At 40.4% G+C, this 17,015-nt stretch overlaps 1 protein-coding gene across 1 annotated transcript in view; it reads left to right on the forward strand.

Moving 5' to 3' along the window:
• The window catches only part of LOC128790931 (kalirin-like), a 406,721-nt gene that overhangs the window by 315,817 nt on the left and 73,889 nt on the right, over window positions 1–17,015 (forward strand). Inside the window, exons 16-26 of the mRNA XM_053948138.1 lie at window positions 100–219; window positions 2,881–3,072; window positions 5,940–6,089; window positions 7,019–7,133; window positions 7,490–7,605; window positions 8,194–8,316; window positions 10,620–10,802; window positions 11,864–11,982; window positions 13,154–13,220; window positions 13,843–13,952; window positions 15,592–15,661. Coding sequence (XP_053804113.1) covers window positions 100–219; window positions 2,881–3,072; window positions 5,940–6,089; window positions 7,019–7,133; window positions 7,490–7,605; window positions 8,194–8,316; window positions 10,620–10,802; window positions 11,864–11,982; window positions 13,154–13,220; window positions 13,843–13,952; window positions 15,592–15,661 — 1,365 coding nt within the window. The remainder of the gene's footprint in view (window positions 1–99; window positions 220–2,880; window positions 3,073–5,939; window positions 6,090–7,018; window positions 7,134–7,489; window positions 7,606–8,193; window positions 8,317–10,619; window positions 10,803–11,863; window positions 11,983–13,153; window positions 13,221–13,842; window positions 13,953–15,591; window positions 15,662–17,015) is intronic.

Genomic DNA, 17,015 nt, shown 5'->3' on the forward strand with positions numbered 1-17,015 from the left:
ACCACACTTGTTCAGGCAGGCTGAAGCATTTTCTGATAGGTGACTGCATAAACCCTGGTACTGAAGCAACCTTTCAATGAGCACATCCTTTGTTTGCAGGTGCTTGGCTGGATCAGGAATGGGGAGTCGATGCTCAACGCCAGCCTGGTCAATGCCAGCTCGCTCTCGGAGGCTGAGCAGCTCCAGCGGGAGCACGAGCAGTTTCAGCTGGCAATAGAGGTAACACAAACAACTTCACTTTGTTTCTCCTTCCCAGGTGAACATCGCACAAAAGGTTATCTCATGGGCATCAATTATTGCTTTCTTGAAGGAAGGGGAGGAATAGAAGCTTTAGAAAATCAATTTATCATTAAACTCATAATGTAGCCAGCAGCTAATAGTGAAACAAATTATTTATCACCTGCAGCTAATTCTTCTGCTGCAGATATCAGCTTTTCCATTCATGAAAATGACACTCGGGGATCTCCTGAAAATTTCTTTGATAAAGAAATTAAGATGATTGAAATTCATAAAATGATCTGAAATGGGAAAAGTTTTCTTTCCACATCCACACTCCGGAGGTCATTCCACAGCATTCATTTGTGAATATTTTTTTTACTGGATAATGCTCTCACACTAAATAATCTTTCATTCAGCTTTCCTTTCATGAGCACCAGAAAAGAAATCCATTCCAACCCTCATCCTCAAACAACTTTGACAAAAAAGAGGCAAGAGGGGCAATTTTTAAGAATGGATTCCTAAACTGCTTTTCCCCTTCTTGCTCTGGAGTAACAACACATCTTTGACCTGGCCCTTGGAAACTGATTGTGAGCCAACCCATTTGCCTCACTCACAGGGCCAGGAGGAAGGGCCCCTGCTCTGAGCAGCTTTCCTTTGAATGAGAAGGTAGTGAAGGACTAAGGTCTGCCCTGAGCAGGGCTCTAAAAGATTCCTAATTAAGCTCAGTGCTTCATATAGCTCTGTTATTGTGAGCAAACCCTATACTCACAGAGTATGCTCACATCAGTTGCAAGAAAGGGCTTGCTTTCTGGCATTGTTTTTTTCCTGTTCCAGCTTAAAAGGTGTGTGTGCTTCCCAGATAATATTGATTGTTAGGTTTTTACAGAGGAAAGAACAGCTGAAAAATACCCATATACTTGAAAACTAAACCAAACTTTAAACTCTGCAAGTATGGAGGTTTGAAGAGATGCCTGACTGGGGGTGAGAGGTGGGGGGAAGAGGAAGGGACGTCTCCTGGTAGACTTGAAGTTAATCAATATATATTACAGTGATGCTAATAAGTATAGAGTTTAAATCTCAGCTAATGACTTATTTTGATCCAGCTCTGCTCAGAGTAATGAATGAGCAGCTGCTGCAGCTCCTAAAGGAAAAGGAAGAAGTTTTTTATTAATTCTGTATGAGCTGACTGGTACCAAGCTGTGCTGACCACATCTTGGCAGCCACCACCAGACAGCAGTGGGGAACAAGACACCCACTGGCTGAGTTATCACAGCTTCTGACATTGGGGAAGTGCTTGCATTTGTTGGTGAATGCAAATTGCAGAGGGAGAAGAGGGTTACACCATAGTAAGGGGGAAATATGTTTTCAAAAAGAAAAAAAAAAACCACTAGATTAAATATTTAAAGTATTTAAAGCTCAATATGGGGAAGAGATCAGCAAAGCACACAAGGCAGACTGATCTCTAAAAGCATTCTAGATGTGGAATTGATTTTCAGTTGAAATCCTTCAAAGTCTATTTCAAACAAGTATTACAATTCTGACATCAGTAAAGCAGCTGGATATTAAATTTAACCAGTTGTTCTTGAACATCTTCCTAAGTTTCTGCCAAGTATTAATCTTTTTTGTTTCCTAATAGCTTTCTCTACATTGCATTATTCATCAGTGTATTGCCAGATGATTTCAAGCTTTTTTCCAGGTTCATGGCTTAGATCATAAAGCTATCACATGAGAATTTGTCAGCAGCAGTTACAAATGGGACATAGCACAGAGGAGTGTGAGAGATTTTAGGGCTTCTGTTCAGAAGATGAAAATCAAATACTAGACTTAACCATGTCTGAACACAGTTACTCAGGAGACTGTGAAGGAATGGGGGCTATTTTAGCAGCCCACAGAGGCCACTACTTGGTAACTCTGAGAGGAGCTGGTACAAGCCAAGGAATGGGGCAGATAACTCAGTCCTGCCTGTAAAGTGGCTACTGAGTGAACTGGGGAATGGTGGAGGGAATGGTTTGACTCTCCCCAGCTCTGACCTTAAAGGTAGGAGCGTAAGTCTAATCTCCAGTATGAGTGAACTGACTTTCAGAAATGCATCTTGTAGGGGCTGCTACTTGTGATAAAGTTCATGCCCTTTAGGAAGGCATCTTGTTTTCTGGGACTGATGTTTTAAACAACTGCACAAGTAAAGCTGCTGATGCCAGGTAAACTGCCTGGCAAGAGCCAAATTAGGGTGATTAGGCCCATAGTTTGCCAACTGTTTAGAGTTTGCTTTTGGGCTGTAGGTTGTGGGGGATGCAGTCAGCACTGAGGCTGGGTGAGAGCTCAGTGAGACCTGCCTGTACCAGGCAGTCAGAAAGGACCCCTGGGAACCCCATCCCATGTTACTGCCTAAGGGGCAGTAGCTGACCAGTGGAGCCAGCCCATCTTAGCAGTGCTTACATGTTCCAAGCTTTATTAACATGTTGCAAGTGTGTGTGAATAACTGAAACTAAAATGCTTTGCAGAAAGTGACTGTTAACTGAAGATAACTCTGAAAATATTTCACTCTCTCACATCCCCATGCTCACGCCTCGCTTCACCTTTCTACCATACATCTGGCACATCTGTACAACCTCTCTTTCCTCCCCTCATACACAGTCCCTCTTTCATGCCACTTCCTTACAGAAGACACACCAGAGTGCCCTGCAGGTCCAGCAGAAGGCCGAAGTGTTGCTGCAGGCTGGACATTATGATGCTGATGCCATCAGAGAATGTGCTGAGAAGGTGGCCCTGCACTGGCAGCAGCTGATGCTGAAGATGGAGGACAGGCTCAAACTTGTCAATGCCTCTGTGGCCTTTTATAAAACCTCTGAGCAGGTGAGCTGCACAGTGCCATTTCTAAGCCATAGTAAACCAAGTCTGAGTCAGTAAAAATTCATTCTTTGGCAAGTATTGCAACACAAAAAAACCCTAAACACAAACAAAACATAATCCCCTCCCCCCTCAAAAAAAAAAAAGACAAAAAAGAAGCAGCAAGCAGTTTGTAATAACTTTCATCTCAAAATTTTCAGTGTAGCAATATAATTCTTGAAGGTGATATTTTTGTTGGGTTTTCTTCAATTTTCCCCTTTCAAACAGGAATAATTTTTTTTAATCCCACCACTTTTGTTTCAAGTTCTCATGATTCTTAGTTTTGAGGAATGTGAGTCTGCTTTTCCTTGAGAACCGTTTGCAATTAATTAATTGTTACTTTGTGAGCCAATGTTTTCACTAGTACTTAAATTACCACCATGCCAGAAAAGATGCCAAGATTTGAAGGGATTTCTCTTAAATCCACCTGCAACACAGATAATTACAGCAGGAGCCCATTATATGCTATCCCAACTCTACTTCATTCCAGGTGTTCATGAATTGCAAAACACATTCCAGTTGGCTGCTGGCATGGTGAGATTATTCATCCCTTGCACAAGCAGGTGCCCTTTATGCTGTAGTCAGTGAGAATTAGTGTCACAGTGTGGCTACTCGAGCAGCCTTGCCTGATGTCATTTACTGCAGCCAGGCAGTTGGTGTTAGCAGGGACACTGCAGGAACCTGTGGTTGTACACAAAAGGCTGCAGTGATTGCCAGGACATTTTCTATTGTTATTGCCACACAGATCCTCAATTAGAGAACCAGACATGGGAAGATTTTTAACACAACTAGATATGTCATTAGGGAAAGAGTGTACTTTTCCTTAACTTGGAGGCTGGAGATGATCCTTGGGCCACTTTTTGATGTCATTTGTTTAATGTATTTTTAAGACTGTTTAAGAGGAATTCATTCCTTATAATTAATGTATTTCACTGTGAAGAGTTTCAAACAGATTTATAGTCCCTGATTCATTCAAGATCAAAATGAATTACTGCTGATGGAGGAGTGTGAGAAATGAAAACTGTTAGGGGATTCATTAGAGCTTTAGACAGTTAAATGTACTGGCCAAAATATGCTTTGGCAGTAATTTATCAGTTCGGTCTCTTTTCCTGTTTCCAAGTCTCAGACAAGCACACTGCAGTGCCCACGAGTTCATTCATTGGTTGTGTCTATTCAGCAAATGTGCAGGGCAAAGATCATTCAGACTTTGAATGCTCATGAACTCATGCTGCAAGCCTGTCATCTTCTCTTGGGCTGCACAGCTGATCTACAGTCCTTAAGAGTCTGCTCCATGACTGCCTGACAGTGGAATGAATCATTTACTGGATCCTGAATTCTCTGAGCATCCAGAAAAAGGAGCTAAAAGAACGGAGAGAGTGTCACATGCAGCCAAACTTTTTCATGCCTGTCTTCCCCAAGTATATTATGTTCTTGACATTAGTGGTGAAGCCCTGGATTTCAAACAGCCCAGTTTTTCTCTGACTTCACTGACAGCCCATTTTATATTCACTTCTCTCATCACCTTAACAGAAAGATGGTCTTTGCATGTGCAGGGACAATTCTTTCTGGAAATAAGTGAATCCCAGGCAGTCTATTTATTTTCATTCTTTAAATCACCAAAGTCCAATAGAATGTCAAGGTTTTCAAGAAGTAAAATGGAAATGCTTTTCTGTGCCCATATAACATATAAAACACTTGCTCTCCACTAAATGTTTAAGAGTGAATGCTGGTTTGCATCCAAGCAAGAAGATGATTTTGGATTGCCAAGTGCATAAGGTCCTTGCATAATGCATAGTGCATAAGCCTGGCAGCAGGATCAGTTATCAACTCACCTTAACTCACCAGTTTTAAAGTGCACTTCAATGTGCTCTTGATCAGATTTACATGAAAATGGCCTGTGATAGTGGGGATGATTGGGGGTGATTCTAGAGTCTCCTCCAGACTCTTAATAATGTGGGATCCCCTGAATTATAACTGTGTCCATATTAAAGCTGCAAGAGTGAGCAAGAAAAGGATGGATATTGCTACCTGGATCCCAGCAATAACTTCCTGGGTCATCTCAGGTGTGAGTCTGTAGGAAGAGCCCTTTGGGAAAGAAGAAAGTTCTAAATGTCCTGGAAAACTTTTGCTGTGTCTGCACAGGCCACAGAGAATATTCTCAGGATCTGTAACATAGAAGACTCAGCCTTGTCTGAGGCAACTGCCTAATTTCCAGGCTGTGTTGGTTTATTTACCTCATTTCCACTGTTCCGCTATTCTAGCAAGATAGAACATATGTTTGTGAGCCCTGTGCAGTGGAGCACCTGCATCCACCTAGATTGTGACCCTCGTTTAAAATCTATTGGTTTCCATCAGCCTTTAAAAAAGCTGTATGGGGAGCAACTAAAGTATAGCTGAAGAGAATTAATTCCAGCTTCAGGCTTTGTTTCAGGAAAGTATTTAAGCATGTGCTTTTCTTTAAGTATGTGTTAAGTCCCTTGACTTCAGTAGGATTTAAACATGTTCTAGAATAGGGACTGTTTCCTGAATGATCTACTGGGGCTGGACTGACTCCTGCCTTGATTCAACCTTTTGTGCTTCCTCCCATCATTCATTAGAAGAGAAGAATGATTTCTCAGCCTTAAACCAGATAAATTGTATCCCAAACAGTAAAGATCCCTGCAGGTAAGAAAAGCACCTTGATCATTCTGTCTAGGGCCTGTTTTATACCCAGTTACCCCCATGCTGTGGCCCATAGTACAAAAATGAAATGCCATTGGTCACAGACTTCTACTGAATGTTCTCCTCCTGGTTATGATTGTGGATAACTGAGCTGTGCTATGGGCATGTTTCAGGTGTGCAGCGTGTTAGAGAGTCTGGAGCAGGAATACAGACGGGATGAAGACTGGTGTGGAGGCCGAGATAAACTTGGGCCAGCAGCTGAGATAGACCATGTCATCCCTCTGATCAGCAAACATCTGGAACAGAAGGAGGCTTTTCTCAAGGTCTAATTTTAGTTCTCTAATAAATTAGGAAAACTTTCCATTAAGTAGACAATTTAGAGCAGTGTTGGTAAGATTGAGAGGATGCTCTGATGTGTAATTCAGTCTAGCCAGTTCAGCTACTGGCTGGCTGTATAAACCCTAGGCCAGTTTTACTTTGTTATAGTAGGGGTAATGAGCATTATTATCAATATATATCTCAAAGAGATGTCATCAAAACCAATTAGGTGATTGCACTTGGAGTGGAGCACAACTAACAACGAATTAGTTGTGCTGGTTCAAAGCTCAGTTCTTAAAAATGCACTATAAATGACAGGTATTACACATCATTTTGATGTTATCTTGTAAAAACCATACAGCATTTCAAATTTTGTTCTCCAAGCCAATAACTGAAGAACAACTAACTGAAGCAATTTTGTTCCTGCAAGGCAGCACCAAGATGGAGACAGAAATTTCTTCCTGCCTTCCAGATGCTGCTTTGGAAGAAAGCTGACAAGTGAACTGTCAGCCAGCCTCCCACCTGCCACTAAAACTGATACACAACATGAAACTACACTTGCAGTCAAGGCTTAAGAAATTACACCTCTAGATTTGTGCATTTTTTGAAACAATGAGTACTTTTCTTGAGAGATGGCTTAGATTTGGTTAGACAGAAAATGTGTGAGGTACCAGTTCTTAACAAACAGTTGTTTAATTACTGTCATTAATTTGCCTTCATATATAAAATGAGCTACTATATTAAATATTACTCATGTTGTAATAGGTCAGTGAGACTGTTAGTTTATTAGCTGAGTTTATTGACTCTTAGCTGAAGTTCTCATCTTCCCAGAAAGAGAATTTCTTCCCACAATATAAGCAAGAACTCACTTGGTCCCCTTTGCTTTCTTTGCTCATCTTTACTGATTCTTTTTGGTGGGGGCTGTTCTTCCTAGGCCTGTACCCTGGCCCGGAGGAACGCCGAGGTGTTCCTCAAGTACATCCACAGGAATAACGTCAGCATGCCCGGAGTGGCGAGCCACACCAGAGGGCCCGAGCAGCAGGTCAAAGGTTGGTGCAGTGACAGCACTGAAGGTCTGGTTTGCCTCCCCCTCTGCAGTGGGGTCCTCCTAAAGTCTGTGAATGTGTTCAGAAGGCAAACTCTGTTCTAGCATCATTTCCTTTACCAGATCACTCTGCAGCTACGCTCGCTTTGTGGTGGTTTCTTAACTGTGCGGTTTGGGAGTTTGGTTTCGGGGGATTTTTTAGCAGCCCCTTTGAATCAATGCCCGTTTTTAGGAATTGTGATTTTGGGCTCTCTGCTTTTGGGAATAAGGTCCAGGTAAAGTGATTAAATTCATCATTTCATAGCTTGTTTCTGTATGCACTCAAGGAATCCCTAGTCATGCAGATGTTTTCCTTTGCAGCCATTCTGAGTGAGCTGTTGCAGAGGGAGAATCGGGTCCTTCACTTCTGGACCCTGAAGAAGAGGAGATTAGATCAGTGCCAGCAATATGTTGTCTTTGAGCGCAGTGCCAAGCAGGTAGTGTGAAAACCACACCTTGTCCCTCTGTCCTGGCAGTGTGTAAAATCTCCTGTATCCATGTAATGCCTCTGTGTGGGGTTCCTGTTGCAATCTCAATTTGTGTTTAAACACTGTAGCTTTTGAAAACATGGCAAATATAGATATTAAAACTTAAGACAATTCCAAAACCTGACAACAAGATTCACTGTTTTTGTCACCTCAGAATAATTTCTGTATTTGTTCATTTGTTTGAAAATAAATGTAAGAGCAAACTTGTTTTGTTGAGCTATTTCTGAATGAGAAAACTGCTTTCCCTGCAGATCTTTCTATATATAGGTGGAATTCCCCACACTCCTTTTTGTCCTAGGAAACACAGAGTACCATTTTGTATCCTTTCCCACCTGCTTTCATTATTTTATTCTTTTTATGTGTTCCTAGAAAGTGTTTTAGTATGCAGGGTATTAAGTCCCAATGTATTTGATATTCTTTGTTTGGCAGAGGTTTTTGTTTTTTTTTTTTTTTTTGTCAGAGGATTAATTCTTGAAATACAAAAGCTGTTTGTTTTGTTTTTCCTTTGTTTTGTTTTTTTTTTTTTGTCATTCACAGGCCTTAGACTGGATCCAAGAAACAGGCGAATATTACCTCTCTACTCACAACTCCACAGGGGAATCAGCAGAAGAAACTCAGGAACTCCTGAAGGAATATGGGGAATTCAGAGTACCTGCCAAAGTAAACAGTGACTTTAATCTCATTATGCCATCTGCTTTAGTCTGTACTTCTGGTACTTATGGTCTTGTTTCAATGCCTTAAATCTCTGTAATAATATTCCCTTGATTTTATAGTTGCCCTCTAAAAACCCTAGCCCTGAAGATAAATGATTTTTGAGAACTTTTAGCAAGATGTAGGCACGAAAAGGAGGTTTTCTCCACCCTGGTTAGTACTGGTTGTAGAAAACTTCTGTTCTGATCAGAAGGAAGAGAAAGTCCATTTGCATACAGAGTTCACAGCAATCTAATAAGACATTCCATCCTCAAGCAATCATTCTAGAATGGCATAGAGTGACTAATTGATCTGAACACATCCAAGGTCACCATGGACTCCTGGTCTCTTTCTTCTGTCTTTAAAACCACAATTTGTCTCACTAATTCCAGCTGGGTTGATCACAGATGATCATTTATCTCATTAGAAATAATCTGCTGATCCCAACAAAGTACTTTAAATAGATGAGTCTTTAAACTCCAGGGTGAACATTTTTGAATACAAAACTGCATTACCAAGAATATACTAATTTATATGGAGCAATTCTGGGAAATCTGGTGAGGTTTACATAGGAATGGTGATTGGATCTGCTTCAGACAAATTAATTCAAACCATAGGTAATTCATAGACACTGAATCCACAGAGGTATTAAGAGTCTCTGATAAGGATGTAAATTGCAGAGTTGGACTGCAGGAAGACCATGGCTTTGGTATTATGTAGCTGCATTTCACTGTGTCCTGAAATTGATCTTCTGTAATCCTTAAATTCCTCCTTAGGCTGTCCGTGCTTGTATGGGTTTGATTCACAGGCTTTGTGGTGTTCTTGTCCCCTTCTTTTAGCTTAGCTTGCATGTTTCTGAAAATGTGAGATAGCTAACAGTGGATGGAAGGTAATTTCTTCAGTCAGGACACATATGAAATTCTTTTAACTACTTCTGAATTCTAACCACCCATAATTGGTCCACCTGAAATTACATTCTGGTTCATAATTTAATTTTTATCAGAATAATCAAAATTCCTAATGAAGTCTCCAAATCATTTTGATTCTTGACTTAGCCTAGGATTGAATTTTAGACCTTGTTCATTAAGAGCCATTACTGCCTGTTTCTTACACTGACACATCTAAGTCTTGCTCCCTCGGGCTGTCCTACTGCTGATGAAGAATATTTTCACTGCCATGTGGAATCTGGCAATCTGTAGCTGAAAGCCTTCCTGATCCCAGTAACTTTCTGGCCAAACCAATTGTTTTAAATGCAAAATCACCAGTAGCTTTTGGGAATTAATCACCCTTTAAATATGACAGGAAGTTAGATTTTTACATCTCCATACCTAGCCTTGCTTAGGTACTCATTTAATTTGATAGGATGATGTCTGATTCAGCTGTTAATCTATTATGGTGGTGAAATTTCTTGAATTTAGTTTTGTGTTTGAAATCTGCTGGATGTTTTCTGGTCTGACGTGCGTTTGTCCATTTGTGGTCAGATCACTGATAATGCCAAGTACCTGACAGTGTGTCTTGCTTCAGGCATGGGGGATCAGCCTCTCTGTCTTTGACCACAGGCTTGCCAGTGCCTCATTTCCTGGATTTGGAATCAGAGCTAGAGTTTATAACTAGGTCCTTTGTGCCAGTTTTCACTATGGGGCAGTTAGAGCCTAAGTGGAATAGAAAAGACCTCTGGAAGGTTTGGGGGCTCAGTGTGTGCTTTGGAGTTCAGGCATCTTTTAGCTGGTAATGTTCTAACTGGACCGAAAATACCGATGGAGGATTTTGTAGTAGACCATGAATTTGGATTTAAATTCTGTTTGTTTTTGAAACAGGCAAGTAATGACTCAAAATCACTTCGTGGGCTGATATGTGGTATATTAATGACCTTCCTACACAGGTCTGCAAATCCACCAGATATAGACTCAGAGTAACTTGGTGTACTTTATGGGGTGTGATTTTAAAATCTTGTCTTCTACTCCAAGGCTCACCAAAAATAAGCTCTTGCTTATGGGAAGGAGGCACGTATAACTTCCAACATGTTTTATGTGTTTGTATCTGTGGAGTTTCAAAAACTTGACTTTCTATCTTCTTCAGCTTCATAAGTGTCCTTATAAAAATGTCATTCCTTTCATGTTTTACTGAAAGTTTGAAGTGTCTGATTCTGTATAAGATGAAATACAGACACTCTTTAATGACGTATAAAAATTGTGAACTTCTTTTAACTGCTGTGTGAGTTAAAAGTAAAGGAAATAATAATAAAATATAACCAAGGACCATATTTTGGGCAGCAAACAAAGGAGAAAGTGAAGCTCCTCATCCAGCTGGCTGACAGCTTTGTAGAAAAAGGACACATACACGCCACTGAAATTAGGAAGTGGGTCACCACCGTAGACAAGCGCTACCGGGACTTCTCTCTCAGGATGGGGAAATACCGTTACTCCCTGGAAAAAGCCCTTGGAATCAACCCAGAGGTACTGTAAGACCCAGTCCTGTTGGGGTTTTATATCAGAGTCACAGAGGAAGGTGAAACCTGTGGAATGAATGCTGTTGGTTTTTGTGTGCCCATTAGAAACACTGAACACTCAGCCAGCCCACCTGGCCACGCTCAGAACTGCTTCTGGAGAAAAAGGGTTAAGGGGTTTTTCTGTGGTTGGTCAGTGATGTGAGGAGAGGTAGATGAAGATCAGAAAGATTTTCTAAACAAATGTTTGCACCGTTTTTCAGGAGACCATACAACTTTCAGGAGGAAAGGAGGGAAAACACCTTAATTGAATTGAGTCTGTGTTAATTTTTGTATAAACCATAAATCCTGCTCCCACACCATTATTTTGTGTCCAGTTCAAACTTTGACTCTAAGTTTTTATTCTCTCACCCTTTAAATAACATAAACAATTGATCCCCAGCCTCATCTCTGAATTTTTTAGGTGAAGTAGAGCATTATAAGAAGCAAAAATTAGGATCTCCTGCTATTCCCTGGCCACAGTATTAAGGGAGAGTGCCAGAAGCAGAAACACTTAAAAACCATTCAGTCAATGACTCTTTGGAATTAAGTATCAAGAATAAGGAATAAATTCCCTCACACCCTCATGATACTTTAACTGCACTGTTCTTCATAGGACTTCTGTTTTACACAGAGTTCTAACCACAGCCTGGAAAGGTATCCCATGGTAAATGGCCACTGAAAGTTGTCTCTGCATGGTGCTCTACTTCATCAGACTGTTTTTTATGAAGTCTCATTCTAGACAACTAATTTAGATATGAAAGAGTAAGGTAATTTAGACCTTTTATCAGTATTGATTCCTAATTAGGAGAAACAGTGAAGATTACAATGAATGTAATTTCTGTTTTTTTAAGATTTCTCTCTCAGGTTTTTATCTCTTCTCACAGTACTTCTACTTCTCTCTAAGTTTCTTCCTTTTTGATATTATCTTATTTTGTCCTTTCTTACCTCCTTGATCTCATGAACATGCTGCACTTTGCACAACAGTAGGATTACAATGAAGTTAAACTCTGTACTTTTTTTTTTTCCTAGGATAACAAAGACCTAGAACTAGATATTATTCCAGCAAGTCTTTCAGACCGGGAGGTAAAGCTGCGAGATGCAAATCATGAAGTCAATGAAGAAAAAAGGAAGTCAGCCAGAAAGAAAGAGTATGTTCCCAAACACTCTGTCTGCATGGCACATTATCTGCTAAAGAATAATTCTGTGATATTTGCATGACCAGAACTGAATGACAATCCTGTAACTCCTTCCAGTTGCAGAGCTATTGAGATAAGTCTGCAGGTGTAGGGCAGAAGTTGGTACTTGTAGGTTAGAGAATTTCAGAACATAAAGGTTGAATTTCTTCTAGTTTTAATCAGAAGTTAGAGAGGCAAAGTAGTGAGTCAAGTACTTGGATTAACCCTGATGTTGTGGAGTTGCTAATTTTCTTCTGGTTGTATGTAAAAAGAAACATGAGCAGGAAAAAATAAAGAGCGTCTTCAGGTGTCTAAGTATTATCTAAACATCAGTGACCCGAGAGTTCACTTGAAGTTTAGGTTCAAATTTCAGCAGGTGTAGGACTGGGAGAACTGGAAATAGTTCATACTAGAGGACATAGTTGAGAAGTACTTGTTGCAGTTAAATCCACAAACAGTCTATTTTCACAGTATTCTGTCTTATTTTTTGTGTAAGAATATTGGGAAAGTATTTCTCAGCCCTCTGAAATATCAGTCACAAGTCATGACTGATAATAAACCACTTATATTTAGAAAATATTACACTTGGTATGCCTGTGGCAAATTTCAGGAATTTCAACTTTGAGGGGCCCAGCCTCAGCCTCTACAGATGCCATTATTGCATTTCACAGCATCTGGATTTTCTCAGGTCAGATACCAAGCTCTTGAAGTTCTTTTCAAAGTAGTGGTGTCTCCCAAATCCATCTGTGTTGCCTCTGAAGGTAAAGTTTTAGGGTGACTTCCCACTGACTGTCAGCAAAGGTGCAAATGTTGGTGAATCACAATTCCTTAATCCTGGGGGGGAAAAATTTCCGAGAACCAGCTGATAGTTAAGGATGGGCATGGATATAGTAAATTCCACAGACTCAGGAATACAACTTAATAAGATTTTGTGCAAAAAAGATTTTTAGAAAATAACTCTACAAGGGACTGGAGTATGAAGTGCTATTTTGGTCATGGACCTGAAAGGTGCAAAGTAAGGCGGCTGAATATCTAGGGTGGAAATACCCTTATTCTTTAAGACAATGGGAGGATGTTTTGTTTTCTGTTCATTGTAGAAATGCTTATAATGTCCAAACCACCTAAAATACTCCTTTTCTTCCAGATTCATTATGGCTGAGCTGCTGCAGACAGAAAAAGCTTATGTCAGGGATTTACACGAATGTTTAGAGGTAAGTTATGGCCCAGGAGCTCTCCAGTATTTCCTGGAAGCACATCCCCTCTGCAGTGAGGATGTTCACTTCAATGCACAGGCTGTGCACGTTGGTTCATGGAGCCTTTCCTTAAGGATTCAAATCTGTTCCTTTGAATCATCTCATACTAGAGAAACTTCTGGATTTGCACAGTCAAATATCTTGCCTAGCTGTACAGCAGGGTGTTCCTAAAGTGGATGGTGATATTCAAGGCAAAAACCAGAGTGTAATTCAGTGAAATCTGTCAGCTTTCACGTTCCTGCAGTCTGACAGAGATTTTTATGTATCTGATGCTACTGAAGTGGCAAATCTGGCTTATCTTTTGGCTGTTCCTGCCTGCAGTTTCTGGACACCATTAGGTGGACAGCAAAGACAGGTGGTGTTGGCATGTTTCTGCTTTTTCCTCAGACAACTTCAAAGCATCAGCACTTTGAATTTCTCCGGAGAGCTTTCTGAAACAGTGGAAATTTTTTTTAGTTTGTTTATTTAACCTCAAAGTACAAAGTTCCTTTTCAGCCTGTGCCTTTGGCAATAAAATAGCGAGTTCTATTCTTTTCCACTCTGTTTATTCACAAAATTAAGAGTTTCTGGTGTCTTCCAGACTTACCTTTGGGAAATGACAAGTGGAGTTGAAGAAATACCAGCTGGGATCCTTAATAAAGAACACATCATCTTTGGCAATATTCAGGAGATATATGACTTCCATAACAAGTAGGTTTTCTTAACAGTTCTGTTAATGTTTAGGCACTTGTGCATCTCTGTGGTGTCTGCAGAGAGCCCCTACAGTACAGTGCATGCCTGAGTGTAAAGTAATTGATTTTGCAAAAAAATGTTTGATTTCTTGTTTTGTTTCTTTAACAAAAATGAATTGCAACTTAGTTCAAACTTCACCTTCAGCTGATTAACAATGTTAAAGTCATATTGTACCAATGCTTTGCAGTCTGATACCTGCTTTCCATCTCACAGCACGAGATCTAGTCTGGATGCTTGCCTGTCAAAAACATGATCTTGGAAAACGCAAAGGGGAGAAAGTGGAATTGTTGGCATGAGCTGGGTTAATAAGTAGCTTTCTGCCACTTCTTGGAGACTTTCTGTATTTAATCTGTAACTAACAGTACTCCATCTTGTTAAGATAAGACTGTGTACCAGATCAACTTAGAGGGCATTGTTTCCATGGTATAATGTGAATGCAAAAAATGGTTATAAGCTTAACATTTAGGGGAGATGAATCCAACAAGTTCAGTCTGAATTCCAAATCTGTCTTCAGGTTGCACTTCAAAAGCAAATCAAAGAATCCTTCGCTGTTCGAGTTTGGGACATTTCAAGTGCTTCAGTCAGATAAATGTGCCATCACCTAAATACAGCCCAGCAGAGCATGCCATATGCATGCTTTTGTGCAAGCAGCTTCCAAGCATATCAGGATAGTAGCCTGATTGCCTTCCCACTTGCCCTTTCTCTGTGGTGCTGTATTTCTGTTCTGATGACCCTGACTGATGCCATCTGATTACCCTCCTTTTTCAGTTTGCACTGTTCCCAGCTACCATCCCTCCAGCCCTCAGACATGTCCCACAGCTTCTCACTTAATTTCTCTTTTCTCTGACCCCTCCTCCTGTAGTCTGCTGCTTCTATGTAATCTTTTTTCCTCTAAAACTTCTTCCTAGCAATGCTATAATGAATTTCCCCTGTCCCTTCCACCAGTGTTCTCCACAGCCTTCTCCTTTGGCTGGTGATGTTAAGGCATCCTCCAGCCTGACTCGGAATCTGTGTCCAAGGAAGGGCAGCAAAGCTAGTGAATGGTCCAGAAGACATGTTCTAGGAGGAGCAGCTGAAGAAACTGTTTTATTCTTTCCATTCAGACATTGTAAAGGGCTCTATCTGCAAACTAGTGTTACTTGTGGTACAAGCTGTTCAGAGAGAGCTGATTTTTAAAATCTGTATTTTGAAAGTTTGCTACTTACCTATGAAAAGCTGAGCTTGTTGAAGTTGTCCTTTGTGCAGTGTGCTGAGGTGGGTATTGAGAACCTGGCAGCTTTGGGCCTCCCTTGTTGCTCTTTGTGTGAACCACTGCACAAGAACTCTTTGAAGATCTATGTTCAGATAGAGCAGTCCTGATCACACTGACTCCCTGCTAGGGATTGCCTCTTTTTCCTTTCTGGTGGAGTTGGGCATGACTGTACTCAAAAAACAAAGCACCCCTTGGCAAGTGACACTTTTCCTGCTGCCTGGACACTTGGGTAGTCCCATAATCAAGATACAAGTATTGATCATTAGCACTGATTAACTCATTGGTTATCCTGCATCTCCTGGGTATTTGACTGTAACTAATGACATTGGTCTCTTCTTTTTTCAGCATTTTTCTAAAGGAACTGGAGAAATATGAGCAACTGCCTGAGGATGTGGGCCACTGCTTTGTCACCTGGGTAATGAGGCTGCTGCTTCTCATTATTTATTCAAATTAATTCCTCCAGCACAGATGGGAACAAGCTGGGAATAGGTGCAAGGATTATGTCCCCAGTGATAAATGAGATTAGGAGATAGTCTGGAACTACAACTGCTTTGTCCTTCACCTGTCCCAGGGTGAAAATTTCCAAAAGTCTCCTCAGCAATAGTGTGAAGTCTGTCCAGAGCCTCTCTCCTTGTCCTGTACTGACCAGCACAGCTTTTATTTACCTCTGCTGGTTTCTGTTTAGCAGACCTTCATCAAACCAAACCTGTTTTTAAGGGTGACATTCATTTCCCTGTGAAAGGCCCTGGGAGGACAGACATTTAAAATCTTAATATACCTTCCTTAAAGAATTTTAGTCATGCCATGAACACTCCACAAAGGCATGAAGAACATATTTTATCAACTTTTTTCCTCCAGAAATTAGTGTCAAATTTCTGAGCCACTGTGCTCACTCATTCCATTATGCAATGCCAGGATAATTTCCAACAGGACTTTGAAATCTTGATGCAGAGAGTCTTTGTGAGCGTAGGAGGCTCTGGGAATTGGCTACAGTAATTTATCTGTATGAAAGCTGTTCTCTTTTCAAAATATTTACCAGTCGAGTCAGCCATCTTTGTGTTTTGTCTGGTTGTTATACTCACATAGCAAAGCTAGGAATTAGTATTTTAAGAGTAAAGATGGAATATTTTCACTTATCCAAAAAAAAATGAGCATGTTTAGATGATTTCAGATGGGCTTTTAATTTAAAAACATGTCACAAATCTTGATGAAATGGATTCAGAAATATTGTATACAAAGAACAGGTTACATGTTTAGGAAAGATGAATGCATTTATGTATCATTCTCTGCAAAATCTTCATGGCAAAATCTTCACTTTAAGATACTACTGCATCATGTCAACAAAGGTACATGTCCAGAGCTGTGTGTGGGGTTACAGATGTACATACAAAGCTGCCTGCACAATTGCAGGATCCTGTTGTTTAGATATCTGGAATAAAATAATGCAACAGCAATAAAAGGAAAACATCCTCCTCTTTTATTTGCCTCCCTCTTCTTGAGACCAGAGTACATTAATAGGAGGTGGGAGTGCACAGATGCTTTTAATTTCTGCTTACAAGTAAACAAATTAGGAAATAAAATGCAAAACACTCTTAGCACAGCATAAAATTTGAGCCATTGCAGTTTGAACCAAAGTAGGAAAGGCAAGCTTGGACCAAGTGTCACAAATTTCAAGTAAAAAATGTTGGCTTGTGCCAGTTTAAACTAGGTGAGTCACTTGCCCAGTTTCTAGATTGGCTTTATCTTCAAATAGGTGATAGAGTCAACAC

This window comes from Vidua chalybeata, chromosome 7 (assembly GCF_026979565.1).
Source record: "Vidua chalybeata isolate OUT-0048 chromosome 7, bVidCha1 merged haplotype, whole genome shotgun sequence".
In the NCBI taxonomy this organism is placed as follows: domain Eukaryota; kingdom Metazoa; phylum Chordata; class Aves; order Passeriformes; family Viduidae; genus Vidua; species Vidua chalybeata.